The sequence below is a fragment of the Bicyclus anynana genome, chromosome 12 (assembly GCF_947172395.1).
Source record: "Bicyclus anynana chromosome 12, ilBicAnyn1.1, whole genome shotgun sequence".
NCBI classification, from domain to species: Eukaryota; Metazoa; Arthropoda; class Insecta; order Lepidoptera; family Nymphalidae; genus Bicyclus; species Bicyclus anynana.
In genome coordinates this window covers 2410056-2431139 of record NC_069094.1, presented here as the reverse complement: position 1 = coordinate 2431139, position 21084 = coordinate 2410056, and the positions used below count along the sequence as shown (strand labels likewise).

The 21084-nt window shown below is 35.1% G+C and overlaps 1 protein-coding gene across 1 annotated transcript in view; it reads right to left on the bottom strand.

Moving 5' to 3' along the window:
- Positions 1-6972: 6972 nt before the first annotated feature.
- Positions 6973-21084, bottom strand: part of LOC112046248 (acid sphingomyelinase-like phosphodiesterase 3a) — a 96260-nt gene continuing 82148 nt past the window's right edge. The window contains exons 8-10 of the mRNA XM_024082830.2: positions 18023-18132; positions 13766-13938; positions 6973-12754 (exon numbers count right to left, since the gene is read on the bottom strand). Of these exons, the coding sequence (XP_023938598.1) occupies positions 12544-12754; positions 13766-13938; positions 18023-18132 (494 nt within the window). The 3' untranslated portion in view covers positions 6973-12543. The remainder of the gene's footprint in view (positions 12755-13765; positions 13939-18022; positions 18133-21084) is intronic.

The following is a 21084-nucleotide window of genomic DNA, read 5'->3' as shown; positions in this document are numbered from 1 at the left end:
CGGTTTCTACACGACATCGTACTGGAACGCTTAGTCGTTTGGCGGTACGTCTTTGCCGATAAGGTGGTAACTAGCCACGGCCGAAGCCTCCCACCAACCAAACCTGGACAAATTAAGAAAATCTTAATCTGCCAAGCCGGGGATCGAACCCAGGACCTCCGTTTTGTAAATCCACCATGCATACCACTGCGCCACGGAGGCCGTAAAAACGCCGCCGTTCAATTTATAAGACTTGGTGCTACACCCACCATGCTGTATTTGTAAATTGAGCTTTCAGTAATAAATTCCGACCTTTAGGAAACTTGTTTACATATAATTAACATTTATAAGAGTACCGTGCCAGCCTGCTTATTAGAACACTTTTAATCAGTGACCCTTACTGCTAATTTACCCTTTACAACGTTAATGACACTCGACCCCCTGACCTCATACGTTTGCAACCTCTACGCTAAAGGGTATAAATACTGTAAATTAGGTGTCAGTTAATTAATTTTTCACCAAAAAGATGCTAAGAGGACGGTATGAATTTTTGTTTATTCTTTACAATCTCGTCGTTATCAACCCATATACGGCTCACTGCTGAGCTCGAGTCTCCTCTCAGAATGACAGGGATTAGGCCAATAGTCCACCACGCTGGCCCAATGCGGATTGGCAGACTTCACACACGCAGAGAATTAAGAAAATTCTCTGGTATGCAGGTTTCCTCATGATGTTTTCCTTCACCGTTTGATACACGTAATATTTAATTTCCTAAAATGCACACAACTGAAAAGTTGGAGGTGCATGCCACGGACCGGATTCGAACCCACACCTTCCGGAATCGGAGGCCGAGGTCATATCCACTGGGCTATCACGGCTTCTTACAATCTCACCTGATGGTAAATGATGATGCAATCTAAGATGGAAGCGGGCTTACTTGATAGGAGTAGGATGAAAAGCCACACCCCTTTCGGTTTCTACACGACATCGTACCGGAAAGCTAAATGGCTTGCCGGTAAGTCTATGCCGGAATGCAATGCGATGAGCTTTTTAGCGATAATTTTCTGTTTAGGTTTTCTCAAAAATGACAGATCCAATTTGAATGGAACTTTCGTTATTTAAATGTTTTTCGATGTATGTAATGTGGAATCGGCTATTAATTCCTTGTGTAAAAAATATTTATGTTTTTGTGGTAATACGATCCAATATCTTTCAAAGATTTTTTTTATTTAGTAATTATTACCTATTATTTAAAATAGTCTCATGAATGTCTTTGGTTTACATATTCTAATTAATAATTAATTAAGTAAAAATGTTATATTAGTTACAGATTCACACAGTAACACCAACACTTAGCCCAACAACCCACATTATAGCAGCGTGGTGGATCTATGCTCCAATTACCTTCTCCTATAAGGATGGATGCTAGGCCCCGTAGTAGGCCGTTATTTAGGCTTGTAATGATGATGATAAAAGAGATTATGCCCAGCATTAATTGGGCTATTTATGAGCTAATATATTCTCATTTACAAAATAAAACAAACCAAGCTTTTCTTGCGGCATTAGCCGTGTAATTTAATCGCGGGGATGCGTCGGGGGTCAAATCTCATTAATTTCGAAGCAAATTTAATTAGCAGCGAGGGTCAGTGGCTAAACGTGGGTAATATAATAAACATGGACCGGTAATATATTGTACTCTCTCGCCGTTGAGTGCGAAAGCCGCCTCATAGCTATCGGACTTGACGCAGACCGGTTGGTCGCATACGAATGAAATCAAGCAACATGCATTACAAACAAATTAAATTTTATTATCCAAAGCTGCTCTAAAAGGATCTTACCAAATTTGGCTAGGCAGGAAGAACAACTCGAGCAGAGAAGAAGGAGTGTTGATCGATCGTAAAGGAATTCCTTAACCCTACATCCTGTAGTCACAAGTTCAAGACTCTGCTCGGAGTTTTTCTCTCTACCACGGTGGACCCGGCACCCGCACGGTGAATCCATGGAATGCTAAGATATTCGTCTCAATTACGTGAATTTTCCACTCTCTCTAATATCTGTTTTGTGCTTACGAAAATCAAACGTAATTTTTATAGCTCAGTCTATTGGTCTATTGAACTCTACTGAAACAAAAAAAAATATGTTTCAAATAGAACAAAACTCAAAATCAGAGTTTCAAATGCAGCAAAGATTCTCGGCAACCGATCAAGTTAAGTTTTGTTTATTACATTTTTAGTTTAGTTAGTTTTAGCTAGTTAATTTAAACGTAAATACCGACTACATATTATTTTTGAAAATCTAATAATATTATTTTTTATAAACAATGATTTGAAAATTGAAATATATAAGAGCTTCAAACGCACTTAAAGAATCGCGCGACCGATCTTTGAGTGTTAGTTGAACTTTTTGTACTTATTATAAAGGTCGTATCGTAGCCTTTGCAGCTTTTTGACTCTTATAAACTCTAATTAGATACGTACAGCTTCCACTATAGCCCGAATGATTTGGGTGAAGGGTACGTATTGTTGAGAATATAGTCTGAGAGATTAATTAATGAACCTGTCAGCAAAGGTTATGATGTAACGCAATGATGGTTATACCCACAAGTTAAAATTTGATAATTAACTTATTATCTTAACGGCCTCCGTGGCACAGTGGTAATAATAATAATAATAATAATAATTTATTTATTCATCAGAAAGCAGGTTTACAAAGATTACTTAAATATAATAAGACCCTGATACTCTCTACCATAATAATTTGGTGTATGAAAAATTTATGCGCGGTGTATATACAAGATGGAGGTCCTGGGTTCGATTCCCGGCCAGGCTAGGCATAGGCCTCTTGCATGGGCTTCCAAGCACAACGATCTCGAGCCGTCAGCATCCAGCGGCTCCCTGCAACCCGCTTGTCTTCGATCCATCTAGTGGGGGGTCGACCAACACTGCGCTTTCCGGTGCGGGGAAGCCATTCCAGCACCTTGGGACCCCAATAACAATTAATAATTGACAATTACTAATATTATAAAGAGGAAATATTTGGTTTTTTGTTTGTTTGCATTGAATGGCTCTGAAACTACTGAACCGATTTGAAAAATTCCTTCACTGAGTTTTTCGTAAACGAAGTCTACCTTAGACCTATATACATTTTTAGAATTTAAACTATCGTGAGTGTTATTCATATTAATTGATTATAAAACACGGCTTAAAGTCACGTGATATAAGGTCGGAGTATGCCCGACTAGTTTAGAACCCATACGGGGCTCTTAGTCATCAGCTGGTTCTTACAACGCATCATCATCATCGTCACGATCATAATCAATTAATAGAAGTCGTATAAATACTAAACAATACTAAATATTATTTTATTATCTTCTACTACGGTTTTCAAAAATGGTTGTTTTGGGATTTAGGGATTAATATTATCAGTTGTTACTTATACCTAATGATCGTAGCTTAACGGCTTCCTTATGAAACGCGAACCGGGACTGCCAAATTATAATAACCTTTAAAGTCTTTTTCCTTGGTTACTATTACTCTTGAGCATAATTGGTTCCAGCGATAAGATCGTCTTTGTGCTTATTCAATTTTATTTGTTTTCTTTATTTCATTTTGTATTTATCTTTGATAAACATAAGCTACAGATCATCCGGTGCTTGTTGGCCTTACCATGGTATTAAACAAAAGGTATTGATTGGGTTTGATTTTCGAGAAGTAGAACGTAGATTTTGTATATTAAAAATTACCGACTGATCATGATTATCTGCCTGACGACACATTACCTTTTTGACTTCGCTACTTACAGGAAAGGAAATATAGAGCTTGAACTCACCACGCTTCATTGTAGGTCGGTAAGCTCACATCAACGTCACCAATATGGTGATTTGAAATAACTCAAAATTGATTTAATTCATGTAGACTCAGTTTACAAGCACTTTTGAAACATCAGTTGATTAGTTGCAGAGATTCTACCACCGGTTCATCACAGCTGATTGACAGTTCGGTATTTATCAAACTATATACCTAAATCATAAAAATGATCGAATACATTAGTAGCACACATGCACAAATCCAACACGAACATAACACAAGAATCGTATTGTCCAGATTAAAAAAAAATCATACGAGCGCTAACGAATACAGAAGCTGAAAAACAAATTTCGAGAGTCGTTCGCCAGACAATTGAAGTTATGACGAGACCCGTTTTATCCCCCATTTGAACTAACAAAGCGACAAAAGGCCGTTCGGTCCCATTTTCTACCTTTTTCAAATCATAAATGCTTACTAGCTTTTTACCGATTTTCTTACCCTTTCGTTCCATATTGGGGCGTATTCATATGGCAAAACGTACCTGGTATTCCGGCCAGTGTTAGTTGAACTCTGTCTGGATACTCGATCGGTTGGCTTGTTGTTATGCAAATATGATTCACGGAGTTCTTGATAAATTGGCGGGTTTTCAACCAGCGGGGGAAAAAAGGTCGGAATGACCCCTTTACCTCGAAGCGTTTCAGTGTGCCCAAAAGATTATTAATAGTAAACATAACTCTTGAATAAGTTTTGAAAACCTAAATATATCGATGGTTAGCAGGAAGTGTGTTAACAGTGGATATCAGGTAGCTGCCTACATAGGCAATGCAGTGGATATGACCTCTGCCTCCGATTCCGGAGAGTGTGGGTTTGAATCCGGTCCGGGACATGCACCTACAACTTTTCAGTTGTATGCATTTTAAGAAATTAAATATCACGTGTCTCAAACGGTGAAGGAAAACATCGTGGGGAAACCTGCATATCAGAGATTTTTATTAATGCTCTGCGTGTGTGAAGTCTGCCAATCCGCATTGGGCCAGCGTGGTGGGCTATTGGCCTAACCCCTCTCATTCTGAGAGGAGACTCGAGCTCAGCAGTAAGCCGAATATGGGTTGATAACGAAGGTGCCTACATGGACTATTCCTACTACGGGTATATCTTACGACTAATGTATACTTTTACATTGTGTGTTACGCTTTCATGACTAAAATTTATCGGCTTACATTATCAGCAAGTATATTTAAGCTATCGTTCCAAACTACCAGTGGTGAAAGAATTTTTGAAAAGTAGTTGTTTGTATGTTTGTTACGGCATATCTAATGTATGCCAGCGTAACAAACACACAAACAAACTCACTTTCATATATTATGAGTACGGATTATATTTTTATGAATAGGCATTTGTGTATACATAGGCAATTTGAAAGTCGACAGAAATTATAATGTTTACCGAAAATTCTCAGTCTAAATAACTAGCTGGAAAACAGTGAAATACTGGTATTTATTCAAAATTATTAAAGTTATGTATAATTGGAGTAAATTACTGCGAAACCTTGAAACTTCTCTGTATATGAGAGAAATGTTACATTAGTAGGTATACTGAGTTTCAAGAGAAATTACATTACCATTTAAATATTTGGCTTTTCGTTGTTCTCGGAAATAACCTGAATAACAAGTTTGCTAAACTCGAAAAGGCTAAAATAAATAAAAGCTAATAAAAGCTTGACCATAGAATACATATGCACAAGTACAGAAGATTCACTACGCGACGTTATTTAAATAAATAGATACTCTCGCTACAACACAATACAGCGCAATTCAGTTCGAACAAAATAAATAGCCTACCGTTTTATTCATCGACATCTCTTATCTATTCTGACAGCGTTAGGGTTGTCTACAATTACAATATTTTGTTGATAAAAAAAAAAGTATTATACTTATCATTTACTGGATTAACAATACAACATCGCATAACTTTTAAAATATTTATCCAAATTACGTAATGCAGAAAATTTCATTTTACAATGTATGCCTTACACTAACTTACGATGATATGTCTACAACATAATTTAGTGTGTATTTGGAATATGAAACTTAATTTGGCTGGTGGGAGGCTTCGGCCGTGGCTAGTTACCACCCTACCGGCAAAGACGTACCGTCAAGCGATTTAGCGTTCCGGTACGATGCCGTGTAGAAACCAAAAGGGGTGTGGATTTTCATCTTCCTCATTACAAGTTAACCCGCTTCCATCTTAGACTGCATCATCACTTACCATCAGGTGAGATTGTAGTCAAGGGCTAACTTGTAAAGATTAAAAAAAAATTAGCGTAGTGCCCAGGCCTGGCGTCATTGAAATGCAAAAAGAACTAGATTCAATTCGTACTTCTTTAAGATCAATAGGTTTGCGGTTAACTACAATCATAATGGAAAGCAATGATAAGATCTAGGTCTAGAAGATGCCTTCTCACTCTTGCCTTGTAGGTGTACGCGGCTGGGAATGCAGACAACGGAAGGTCTTCACCCTTTAGCAGTTTCAATAAGAAACGAAGCCTTCTGATTCTAGGAAACATGTGGCTGTCTCGTCCACGAATATAAAAAGTGTAGCTTATACGATTTATGCTTTGCGGTCTCGTTGGTCCCATGAATGATGAGGTATGAGCCCTGGAGGCATATTCCGTAACGATGTTTTGGATAACTCGCAAATGCGAGCTTCAAATTCACGTCAGTCGTTCTCTTCCTATAGTATCGTGTTAGACAGAGAGATATAGAGGTGACTTCGAAACTCGCAATTTAGAGTTATATCATTACAGAATCGCCTTGCTGGATTGGACTATACAATTCGTTTCGCTAATTCTTCTTTATAGATGTTCAGTAGCAGTCTAAAATTAGGACGTTGGTTTTGGAGACTGCGTCAAGCCGAGTATCATACATATTCTAGATGCGATTGTTAGTGTTACATTTTGTTGTCTGGCTGTTTAAAATGGACTGAAATTAAACTTTATAGTATACAAGATACTATCAATCAAAACAATTTAGATGAATCTCTTTTAAACACACTAGACTAGCTGAATGAATTTGAATACAATTTGGCTTCGACATAGGTTGTATTCTCACGGAGACATGATCCATTTCTATGAAACCGCGGACACAGCTAGAAGGGAAAAAATATAAGGAAATAAAACAAATTTACATTTGAAATATTCATATTTATTTTCTTTATTAAGTACACTGATTTTCAGTTCACTTACAATAAGTATATACAAAATCCCAAATATCACAATTAATTCAGTAATTATTAGGTATTAGGTACATAATCTAATAACGAATTTATGTCTAGTAAATATATTTCGAAGGATTTGAGGAGATTTCTTGGTTAACAGAGAAATGTAGCAAGCATATTGTAAAAAAAATATTAGGCTAAAAAAAAAGATTAAATCCATTAGTATGTTTTTGTGATAGACCTATTCTATGGATGAGCTATCGTATGCTCGCCAGCCAGCGAGTTACATTGTCAGCGAGTAAAATAAGCTGTATTGTTTCCGTGGGTGAAACCACGGTTATCGATGAGTAAAAAAAAGATTCTTAATTAACCGAATTGTATTTTAACTTTGACTTTGACGAAGAAATAAAACTTAGAAATTCGACTAAAGCCTCAAATACTTGATAGTATATAGTTGGCATACCGGTGTGACTTGGTACGCAGTGGGAAGGGTAATAAATGTCCTTTTTATCGTGTGACGCTTTATACAGGGTGTTTATTAAATATCCGTACGCGACGTTGAAAATAGCGAAATACATGAGTAAAGCTTGAAGCAGATCCAAGTATTGTATGAAACTGAAATCGTTTCAATTGCCTTCGTATACAAATTTAAATATTCTAGATACCACAAAACATAGACCTTAACATTGAATTAAAAAATAAATAGGACTAATTAAGGCGTACACGGAATACTAATTAAGGTGTTATTACTGGATTCATAATTACTCTAAATCACCGTTCTTGTATTTTCGTTCAAAATATAAATGAAACTAAAAGCAACATTAGATTTTCAATTATTTCTTCACGTTTCAGAATCTCAAGTACCGGCCTTACCAGAGAAATATGTATCATACAATTGAGTTTAAAGAAAATAATAAAATGTTGAGTCTTTATAATATCATTATATGAGAGTAATAAATGAAATATAGAGGGAATTCATTTTAAATATAATACAATTTATTTTTCAATATTGTCCTTTTATCTTACTACTTACGAGTACCTAATTTATTTAATACTTTATTCAATTTGTTTTCTATTAGTAAATAGCTTGTACAACTGTGTAACTAAAATAATTGTGATAACTTGTTAGTCCGTGTTTTATAGTGCTTTTTTTTAATTTGCTTATAATAGGTATATTTATGTTGTTCTATAAATTTATTAATTAAATAAATCATGAACATAAAATATTAGCTAGTAAATTCGCCATTTATAAATAAATAAATAAATAAATTAATAAATAAATAAAATTATCAAACAACCTGTATAAGGTAACGCAATAATAAAGGGAGGCTGAAAGGACGTCGCATGTGTCAAGAATATTATAGAGAAGCCTTCTTCACGAAAAATTTATTAGGTTCAAACACGATGAAGCCATATTACATTTTCTTATCATATCTTTTTTCAAGAAAAACTTTTTAGACATTGCTTTTTGTAATGTAAATTAGATTTTCTATCAAAAAAGTTACACAACTGAAACCCTAGCACGAGTTATATTAATTTTGTTTCGAAAGCTTATTATTATTGCTATAAAACGGTGAAATAGATTTTATCTACAAGGGTAGGGAAACATACGAATTGTTAACATTATATTTTCCTTTAATAGTTTTCCACTTCTCTTCAAGTTGAAAACTATCACTTTTAACTACTCCACTGTGAGACACTGTAGTTTGAAATATGTCCTACAAAAGCACTGCCATTTGTCAGTCAGATCTTAGCACGGATATTCTCTATCTTTGTTTTGTATAACTCGCAAGTGCGAGTTTCGAATTCGCCGCTATTTTTCTCATTTTAAAGTATCGTGTTAAACAGAGAGAGATAGAGGTGAATTTGAAACTCGCACTTACGAGTTATAAAAATATCTTTTCAGAATAGTCTAGCAGTTCGTATTAAATTATATATACTTGTATTATCCAAGCCAAGTATAAAATACTTATTACTCCGTACTTAAGAAAAGTGGTACAAATCTTAACATACCCGAGTTAGGTCAGTTCTAACCAGGTCATAATGTGATATATTTTGTACCAGCCAATAGAAACGTTTATTCGATACACAGTCATCTATCCATCACTCTGAGCCGGCATCTGCTTTGATACTATTTCCGAATTTCCCAGTTTTTATGACTACATCTATCCTTTTTATGTTCGGGGAAAAACGATGGCCTTTTTAGGGGTGGCGCGTAATGAGATTAACCTTCATCGTAACGAGGGGGGGTGTACAAATTTTAGCGATCAAAGGCCCACTTTTATAGTCTGAGAGAGGGTGGAAAAATTTGAGCCCTGAATATAGCACAGTAAATTTTCGCTCGGGAAGTCGGTTTGGCTCTAAATTTGGTAAGTTGACAGAAAAAACTTCTTTGTAAACTAAAGGAAAAACAGCAGTACATAAATGTGTTGGTATTTTTTTTAGATTGACACAGTCTAGACAAATAACGTATACAACCACGTTTATTAATAAACTCATGAGTACTATAAAGTAGCCAAGACTGTAACAAAATATGGCAAATTATCTGCAGTATAGGCAAATGAGCCTGGTTATCGCTTGTATACTAATATACTAATGTTAAAAAGAAAGAATAAATGAGCAAACTCTTATCATCGACGAATTTTCAAGTACCTACCCAGAATTTTCCACTAGCTCCCAGCCCATTAGCGATCAAAGAGCCGCTATTAGGATTCCGTTTACAGCGCTGTCCTTTTTAGTAATTTATTCATATTTATTTTCTTTTAAGTAACTTCAGTGAACCGTTATTACTGGACTACCGGAAGCCTTAAAGAGGAGTATTATATTTAACGGAAATTACCAGTCAAATAAAATGTATAAAAAGGTAAGTCACGACAGGCAGCTGACAATGGTCTTCAGGGCACGGGGACATAATGCAACCGACTTCTAAACTCCAGTCTATTGTAATTTTCTTGGAAAGAAGAAAACTTTACCTTTTCATAGTACCCAAGACTCTAACCCCAATGATCTAAAGCCAAACAAACTAACCATCGGGCTAGCGTGGCAGACGACAAAGACAAGGCATTGTCCTGTACGTTTTTTGACAGTACACGTCTCACGTAAAATAGTGACATATTATACGTTGTTTATAGAACCTCTCCCAAAAAACTTATATACATTTAGATGTATATTGTAAATTATGCTTAGGTTGAATGAACGAAGATACAAAGACATAAACGTGAGTGCCTCATAAAGTATTAAGTTTTTAGATGGACTATAATTTTGCTTCTTTATAGATCTTTACTTTTATAAGAAAGCAGAAACCAAATTAATTAACATTGTTTACAAAGGTAGATTAACGAAACACAAAATCAACTAATTCTTTAATTATTTTTTTGTCTATAAATAGTTGAAAACAAAATTCAACAATCTCCCCAAATCCTTATTTTGGTTTTTATTTTACAAATTTTCAGTATTTACTTAAAATCTATGAATATATATTTTTAAAATACATATTAAATCTGTACACATCTTTCTTAGCATTTTTATTAAATATTAAGTTATGTTATGAGTATGATTGAGTCAGAACTATTTGCTAACTTAAACGTAAGTTAGATATTTTAAACGTTGCGAAGTTTTAATTGTGGCTAGGTTTAGACGATCATACTTTATGCTGCTATTTCACCTAAGACAAGCTACATTGCTAAACCTGCTTGGTTATTTGCTAATTTTATTTGTAAATTTGTGTACCTATTTTAGATTTAATGGATAAAGTCCATTGAACCAGTACAATTCTTTATGAAAAGCTAAAATATTTTCAAACAAAGCTTTTATTGGGCTCTCTCATTAACTGTCGTTAACTCGTAAATGAGGCCTTAGATGACCAGCTGGAATATTTACTATAGTGGTCTTTATTAACAACCTATTAAAATAAACATCAACTCAACTGATAATTAATGTCATTTACCTATTGTATGATATCCACGGTCAGGAGGAGGCACCGGATGATATTTATTAGATATAATCTCGATTTCGTATATCTCAACTAATGTCAAAGTTAGTGAATCAGCCGGCTGGCTTGTGTTGTTCTATACAACTTAAAAGTTTGCCAAAATACACTCCCACCACGTGGTAGTAGTAAGTTTATGGTAAGCAACTACGGAATTGGAACTTTGGTAGCTTTGGGCGCAGACCCAAAAGGGTATATTATCAACGGGATATCATGCGATATCATGTCTCCAGTCGCCACCATGTCCAGTCCCTTCGCTAGAGACCCTTAAAGTTTCATGGTATTTTCGGGTTGCCACAGTGAAAATTCTACCCAGAGGTTAAATTACTGTCATTGAAAGGCCCAAAATCACAGAATTTAGTTAAAGGAGCGAGATTTACAGATCGTCTAACACCGAGTCCAAAGTGGTCATAAAAATTATATTTGAGCCATGCGACATTTCGAGAAAATACACAGTTATTTACACAACTTAATTATATTCCACATACAAATGCATATTTACATAATTATTTAGTTTTATGATGTTATTTTGATGTTACTTCGATACAACTAAATTACAAAACATTTAGAATTTTGTCATTACTAAGAAAAGCTTTTGAAATTTAAAATAAAAATTATACTATCTGAACAGATTAGGCACTACAAATATATTTTTGAACAAACTTTATTAGGTAGTTAATGATCAGCACAGATAAAATTTAACACCATTTTGAATTATAACAGTACGCGTAACGCGTTACGTTACGGAGCGGTTTACCCTCCTATAAAAAGAAGACTTCAAAAAAATATTATTTGAAAGTTTGTCATTGGAATGACGATGATAATTCCGCGCAGACATTACACTGTATTTTCAAATACAGTGTTTTGTAGTATGCACATGGTTACAAATATTGACATTTGAATATTTTTTCAAGACTATAGCATACTGAGAAATGCAATGAAATGATTATGTTCATACACTTTATCTTGCAAATAATAGGGGTCTAATAAAAGTACCTACCTACTGCGATCTAATCATAACAGATATTTTTTAGATACAGTTTTTTGTCGCGGTATGCCCATTTAATAATATTTCCACATAAAATTGACATTACATTTAACATTTAAAATATTAAAAGGCTATGTACACAAAGGAGATGGTCCAAAATTGTATGGAGCCCAGTTATTGTACCCTAGCGGAAATTAAAGAAGAAATTTTTTTAACTAGTTTAGATTATACAAATCTACGAATATACTTTAATTCTTTCGAAATAATATTTGTTATCTCCCAAGAAATGCAACATTAATAAGGATAATAATGGCGGATAGATGACGTTTTCAATGCAGTAATCGATTTGACGTTTGCTGTCAATTGTCATGTCATAGTTGCTCTATGGGCGCCATCTTGATATAACTCAAAAACTTGGGCTTTTATTTTATTTATTTCTTTTTATTTAGTTATATTTATTCACTTTAATAAATTTTAATAAAATCCTTGTATTTTTGAAATTTTAATGATACGGGGTACAAGAGTGGACCTGAAATGGACCATCTCCTTTGTTTACCTGTAACAAATTACGAAGAAATCAATATCAAAATGGCGTACAACAAGATGGCGGCGGACGTGTGAGGCGCGCGCGACGCCAGCGCCGACGCGGGGTTACGGACGCAAGTCCGAAACTCGTGAAAGTCCGCACGGGTTATCGCACAGAAATGGACGTGGACGCAACTCGCGTCGCAGTCCGATACGTCCGTTGTGTGGCGTACGCGCAGGGCTGTTAAGTACCTGTATAAAAAAAATACAAGTAAGATGAAAAGCAATTTAAATAAGCACATTTCTAATACTACTTAGTTGACAGTACAAATAAATGGTACGCATAAAAATAAGTGAGATTAACAGAATTTAAGACAGCAACACTGAACGAATATACTCTTTACAAACACGTACAAGGATCACATAAGGCATAAAGTGTTAGCTATATGATAACACTAATACAGAACATAGCAATTCTGCTATCAACCTCACAAAATTCATACTTGTAATACAGCGGTACATTAATCTATAGATATGTGATACATAAACAAATAAACAGACAGAACTTTACTAATTTGTCCATTTTAAGTTCTAAGAACAGACTTCCCTATCTTGTCGAAAATACCTCCCTGACACAAAATGACGTAATACTGTTTAAACTTCCAAACAGTCGGTCTCTTAGTCACTTATACTTTCTTATATTTAGACTACCTGATGCCATCTATTTCATCCGCTTGAATTTAGGAATTTTTACTACTCCACGATAAATCTGCTTAGAGAGTGAATTCTGAAAAAACAATATTTCGGAGGCCTACGCCATAATAACTTATAAATACCAAACAGCGCAATCCTTCAGTGGCAACGACATTATATAGGTAGTTTAGACTTTTCATGAAAACGGCGCATAAAAGATGTTCCCAATGCTAAGCGGGAAGCAACTATTTGACAGGTTTTCATATAATCTTCCCTCAGTTTCGTGAGCCGTGCGAATGACTGTGATCAACTAGTGTATGTACCGTAGGTACAATGTATGTCATTGTTCAGTGGTCAGTCAATAGATCAGTCAGTAAAGGTTGACTTTTACTTAAATAAATTTAATGTTTTATGTGACGTATTTAAGTGACAGCTTAGCAGCAATCACACCCAATGGTAAGCATTGATACCGCCTATGGTGGAATTTGAAACTAGAACTTGAAAATACCCATATTGTATGTGGTAGGGAAAACGGAAGCTGGAATATACAGAAGATAAATGAGGACTCACTTGGTAAGTAGTCCTCTATCGTGGTAGTTCCTAATCTTCTCAGCTAGAGTGTCCAAGGATGTCGCGCTGACTTCCCTCAGACCGTAGTACTGAGTGAGGTTGTACTCCACCGTCCAGTGCGCGTCACCCCTCGTGTTTGTTACGTCTAAATAATACTGTGTGTAATCTAATACCTGTAACAAAGCATAATAGTCTAAGAGCCAGTAATGATTAGAACATCGTCATTATATACTATGCAACTATAAGCTTGTCAGCTCATGCTTCTACCACGGGAAATATAGAGAAAGAACATAAGGAGCTTTTGAAATTTTTTCAGTGTCAGAGTTTCAGTTGGCCCATTAATTAAGGAAGTTTAAGCAATTCATCGGAACAGCGTAGTAAGTCTAAGTTAAATCCCCTCTGCTTTGAAAAGGGGAACCTGGCCCGTTGGCTGGCCTAATAATTATGACAAACGCGATAATTTTAAGCGAGTGTGACCGCGAAGATAGTATGTTATTTGCCTCAATGACGAAGCTTCTGTTGAAATAAGACTAATAAAGACGATAACAGGTACTTGTGAAATATGGTTAATGTCAATGAAAAAGATGGCAGTAGTCAAGAGAAAAATGCTCCGCAAAATAATATTCCTAAACAATGAATTTCGAATTAAGAATATTGTGAAAGCCGAAATATTAGTAAAACCCAATGCCTTTAATGGCTACGGCACGTAGAAAGAAAGTCGAATACTAAAGGGTCAAAAGTGATGACAAAATTAAGACTACAGGAAAAAAGTTTAGAAGAAAGATTAACAAAAAATATGGATAGAAAGTGTGAAGACAGACTTACAATTTTTTTTTTTTATTCTTTACAAGTTAGCCCTTGACTACAATCTCACCTGATGGTAAGTGATGATGCAGTCTATGATGGAAGCGGGCTAACTTGTTAAGAGGAGGATGAAAATCCACACCCCTTTTTGGTTTCTACACGACATCGTACCGGAACGCTAAATCGCTTGGTGGTACGTCTTTGTCGGTAGGGTGGTAACTAGCCACGGCCGAAGCCTCCCACCAGCCAGACCTGGACCAATTAAGAAAATCTCAATCGGCCCAGCTGGGGATCGAACCCAGGACCTCCGTCTTGTAAATCCACCGCGCATACCACTGCGCCAAGGAGGTCGTCAGAATAATAAATGAGTGGGAAACATAAATTAATGGAGAAAAGTGGTTGAGAAGGCTATACCTACAAAGGGTTATATCATCAAAGGAAATAAGAAACTGTGGGACACAGCAATTAATAATATTTTATTTTAGCTACTCGTAATATATAAATAGGCCTTCAACAGAAATGATGCCGTGTGTGATATAAGGTATCACAAATAAACCCACTCAAAATTAAACGTGCTTATCATATTCACGTCATACGAGTAAGAGACTCCTTCCAAAAATAGATTTTATTTTTGGGTACAAAATATTCCAAGATATAATCAGAATAACGGAAATAACTGTCTTGTTGGTCCATTGGTTATGCTATGTTTTATTTATTTATTATTGTACAAAATAAATGTTGTAATTAAGCCGATCCGTATGGTTAGGCTTAATGTAGTGGTTTATCTTGCACTACTGCAACATAAATCATAGCTATAGTTTATTTTTAAATCAACTTAATGTAGTAAAAAATGCACATACTTAATAAAAATTAAGGTGCATGCCCCGGACCGGATTTGAACCTACGCCCTCCGAACAAGGCAGAAAACATATTCACTGCTTATGTGCATTTTAAGAAAATAAATATCACGTGTCTCAAACGGTTAAGGAAAAACATCATGAGAACACCTGCATACATGGGAATTTTTTTATTTCTCTTCGTGTGTGAAGTCTGCCAATCTGCATTGAGCGTGGTGGACTATTAGCCTAACCCCTCTCATTCTGAGAGGAATTTATTTATTATTTTATGATTTTAGATCATGACGCCCTTGTTTCAGGTCCTAGGTCAGATTAATACCTTTTCTTATAAAGTTAAAATACTTATTTTTATTTTATTTATTATTTTATGATTTTAGATCATGACGCCCTTGTTTCAGGTCCTAGGTCAGATTAATACCTTTTCTTATAAAGTTAAAATTCTCCTCCCATAGTTAGGAAATTCGTGTTACTCCGTACCTCGGAAAGTACGTAACCGTCGGTTCTGGTCATCATTAAACTCTGGTAATAATGTTCCATAAATAGTGAAACAGTATTACCCTATAGCTTGGCAAATTCGTTCGTAATACTCCCGATGGTCCGCGCGGGTCGGGAGGGGGGTAGCGATGTCCCGCACGCACGACTTCATACCCCCGCAGTCCTTCTCACTACCCAACGCGTTCGACTTCACACCCGCGCAGTTCTTCCCTCCCTGTTACCCGCATATCATCCGAGTGTCATCAACAAACTTGCCAAGCTATATGTTCGCTAACCCGCAATTAAATAGCATGGTGGGCCTAAGCTCTTTTTTCTCTCTCTTATAAGGAAGGAGGTCTGACTGATAGGTCAATAAAATAAGTTGTTAAAGATGGTAATCATAAAAATAAACAGGGCAAAAAACTAATTCAAGTTTTTTCTGATTATTTTTTCTGAATATAAAAATAAGAACACACTAAATTCAAACAAAATCGAAGAAAGGGGAACATTTAAATTAAGCAACGTCATGTTCTTTACTTTATCAGATCCGCCTTCCGATTAACAAGGCGAAACGAATTTATTTCTCTACATTTTAGACTTCTGAAATGGGATATTATAGTATAGGAGAGTACGTCTGCAAACATCTTATTAACTTGTTTTATTAGATAGTCTATAAAAGAGTTCAAGGACTAAAATAAAATTTAATATCTATACTAATATTATAAAGGTGAAGAGTTTGTTTGTTTAGTTGAACGCGCTAATCTCAGGAACTCTGAGATTAAAGATCTGATTTGAAAGATTCTTTCAGTGTTAAATAGCCAATAGAATACGGGGACCACGCGGAGTCAGGCTCATATCATAATGTCATGTAGGCTGATATCATAATGTACTAGACATTATGATATCAGCCTACATTAAGTAGTTCACGAGTATTTATTGTTTTGTAGAATGTTAAAGTGCCTACCCCTATCCTAGCACTATCCAAGGGGTAGGGAAAGAGAAGATTGCGGGTATGGTAGGAGTAGGGTAGAGGTAGGGGTTCGATACTGAAGCCTATTTTCTATTTTTTGTCTGTCTGTCTGCTTTTTTTTGGACCGGGCATCACGCTGAAACTACAGAATGAATTCAAATGATACTTAAGACGATTTGAGACCATAATACGGAGAAAAATAATAGGATACTTTTTGTCGCGAAAACAAAACCAGAAATGGGTGAATTAGAGGTAGAAAGTTTGTACGGAAAGTCCTTAATTTTTCTAGGTACATTTGTAAATGTAAAATGATAAGTGGACTATTTATTAGGTATAAGTTATAAAACTTGCAAAATAGAATGTGATGTGAATGTGGGTTGAAAGATGACATCGCGAAAAAATACGCGGACGAAGTCGCGGGCGTCCGCTAGTAGAACGTAAAGATATTAATGTAATTCAAGTTGGCCATTCATAAGCCATTTTACTAATTTTCTATTTCTTTACTATTTAATTATTTGTTTTTATCTATTTTAGCAGATAAAGAACGTACGTAAAACTATTATGTCAAAAGCCGATGCGCTGGTCGATTCATAAAATTCCATTTACAGCAATCACAGCACGGAAAAGCCATAAAGCAGCAGCGATAAATGCTGCCGAGTGAATATTGAACTTTGGAAAAGATTTAAGCTCTTAAATTTATGGCCGTGAGCTCTTTGCCTAGTTCATCTGACACGGCATTTTGTGGCTTAATTTTGTGTGCATTTCACTTTAATAGAGAATTAATAAGCCCAAATGTACAAATATTTGCTGATGATTCGACAATCGAATGACATACACATTTCAGAATTTGCAGTTTAAAATTGCTGTTATTAGGATTTTTGAGGACTTTATGCATAATAAGAAATTTTAAATTATTGTGTACCTAAAAACAATCTAATTAATTTGATATGAACATCGTGCATTTAAGGAACTTTGTTTTTTTAACAGACTTCCAAAAAGGATCTATGTTCGGCTGACTGCATGCTTTCACGAAACAAAAATTATGGCGTTGGAAAGTGTAGATAGTTTAGGGTAAATTAATGATGCGGCAAGTTCGACTAAACGAGCATCTAAGAACCTATAACTACATCACAAAAGAAGTCATCCACTCACCTTTCCTGTATTAGATTCAAATTTATAAAGCCTCAATCCGGGGTTAGATATACTGCCGGCACCGCGCGGCGTTAGCGAAGGCGCTAATAAAGCCCATGATACTGGACGACCTGCAAATAAATACAGTATTAAAAATTTGTTTTTCCCGAATATCACCCAAGATATTGTATTAACACCAATTGCAAACAGCTGAAAATCAGCACCGTATGGTCCAATTTCATGTAGCAATGCTGCGCTAGTACCTTTTTCAAGGTTGTGCCAAACATGACAGAGTGGTGTTTGATGCTTCTAACACATGAGTTTTGGTATTGATTTGCCAGGTAATCGAGACAACAGTCACTACAATATTGCTTACTACTGCAATTATGCATTGTAATATGTGGCACAATTCACATCAATTTAGGCGCCAATCAAATCCGGGCTAAGAGTTTTTAATGAAAATTTCTTAGAAGAAAGAAATTTTCAGTAGCCTCAGGGTTTTGAGGTCTGGTCTAGGCTAACCACTGGTCCAACAAGGACATTTCGTACCTAAGAGTATCACACTAATATTATAAAGCCTTAAGTTTGTGTGTGTGTGTGTGTGTGTGAGTGTAAGTATTTTTATTCCTCCTTTACGCTACGGCTACTAATGCGATTTGGCTGAAATTTAACCCATTTAGACCTGAAACCATTTTTTTGTAACTTATGTGTTTTTGTCTAATTTAATAACATCATAAAGTGTCATAGAGCATATATAAAAAAAAAATACAATTCCAAAGGGGGCAGTTCCTAAGTGATGACATCACAAAATAAGTCACTGTACAAAACATGTATTTAGTGGTATAATAAACTCAACTATTATTACAAAACTTTTTTGGAGTAATATTTACACCTTACACTTGACATTGACATCATAAGTAAGCAAATTGGTATCAAGGGTACTTCATAATAGTTTATTACATTTGGTGTATTCTATGTGACACGGTAGGTAAATGGGTTAAAATGGAAATAGATTTTACTGTGGGCTACTTTTCATCCCAAAAAAAAAAACCATGGTTCAACTAGATTCCATGAGAAGTCGCGGGCGTCCGTTAGTATTACAATAAAAATAAAAATACGCGTAGGTCACGAATAACAAGCAATTAGCGTATAATTCAACCGCGTATGAAAACTAATTAATACAGCAGCAGCTTAAATGTCAACATTGCGTGGCTTAACTTGTCACGGCAGAAGGCTGAGCTCAAAGCGTGTATGGGGTACACTTCCTTTGTGTGACAATTTGACCTCTGTATTGTACAAGACCGGCGGGAATGAGTTAAAGTCAAAGACTTTATTAAAGTTCAATAATACCATCGACCATACGTTGGGCTTTTAGGTCCTTTAAAGCGTTATATTGTAGGAATAGAATTATCGAGCTAATTCGACATTAGAGCCATTAGAGGTAAAGTAAAGTATAAAATGACACATTACTTGGTTTCTATATGAAGCTACTGGAATGTCTCTCAAAAAGTTAAACGCAAGCTTTTGGAAAAGGCTTTTATAGTGTTAATGATTTTAATAATTATAAAAAAAAATAGCGTTAAACTGTAATATACGACTGTGTGCTTAGTTTTAAATAAGTTTGTAAACAAAAAAAAAACCTTGGCTGAGTTTGTTGTGGGCTCTTCTCGGACCAAGGCGCGTTTGGAACCCTCGTAACTTTAGTTTTAAGTTTTCGACTATTATTACCACCATTAAATTAAATTAAATTATGACATAATCTTGACCTTTCAAACGTGCTTGTAAACTAAGCCTAATTGAAATAAATGAATTTTGACTTTATAGTTATTTTTCTTTCACTTCGAGTCTAATGTGTCTCACAGTCGTTGTGTTGGTTTTTTAACTTAACTTATCTAAGTACACTTGAGTTATCAAGACTAAGCTAACGATATCTTAATTACGTAAATCCGTTCTGCGGTTTGGAAGATATGAGGTAATAAACATAACATACTTAAAAGATACGCGCGAAAAACATAACCCTTCTTGCAGTCGGGTAAAAATGCATTTCTGCTGTATTGACGTCTCTTCATGATACACTTAAGTATTTAAGCTATCACTACTAAATATAAATTCAACACGTTTTCCTGAAATTACGATATCTATAACAATTTCGCAAACTGTTTAGTTTCATAATCTACTTTATTAAATGCTCCAATATTATGTGATCACATTATATGACACGTATTACAACTCTTATGACACGCAATTAGTAATAACTCAAACATGTAGAACAATTAATTTATATTGCGGCTACAAACATAAAAATATTTCACCAGGCTTTTAGCATGAAAAGCGTGTAAGCCGTGTTTTCTTTGTGTAAATAATTGACTTCATTATTATTAATCATACGCACATTACTCGAAGACAAAGCTCTTTAAAGCTTTATTAAGTGATGGATTTTAAAGTACTCTCAAATTAATGTTCTGTGAAGATATTTAGAACTCATTTTATTTCAAACTTTAATTGAAAACCATATATATATATATGGTACTTTTAAATTAATGTTTTGTGAAAAATAGTAGAATTGTGTTGAATATACATAATTTAATATATTATTCATGAATATTTTTGTCAATATTCATCTACCAATACTCAAAACTAAACATTACCACACATTGTGATTTTTTATAGGATTTGTAGAGAACTTAAGACTATAAAGAAGAATTTATTCACACATAACACTGTAATGTGTTATTGTTCCAACGACCGCGTAAAGAAAAGAAGTATGAGCGTTATCCAAAAGGGAGGTCAGAGGTACATTTTTTGACTTACCTATTTTAATTTCTTTAAAAATTGTGCGAAGTTACCAATTAAATATCAACATTTAAAAAATCACTAAATCCAATTTTTTTTTTGCCTGTTGTAAAGTACCAATTTGGAACTTATAAAATTACGATCTAGCCTACTTATGTGACTAATTAGTGATTTAACTTTAACCTAAACTTAATCTTAGGGTTTCACTAACTATTACGTCTTTAGGTCACTTTGTTCACGTGATCTTCCATGTAACACTTAACACTACACTATCACTAGTCATTAAACAC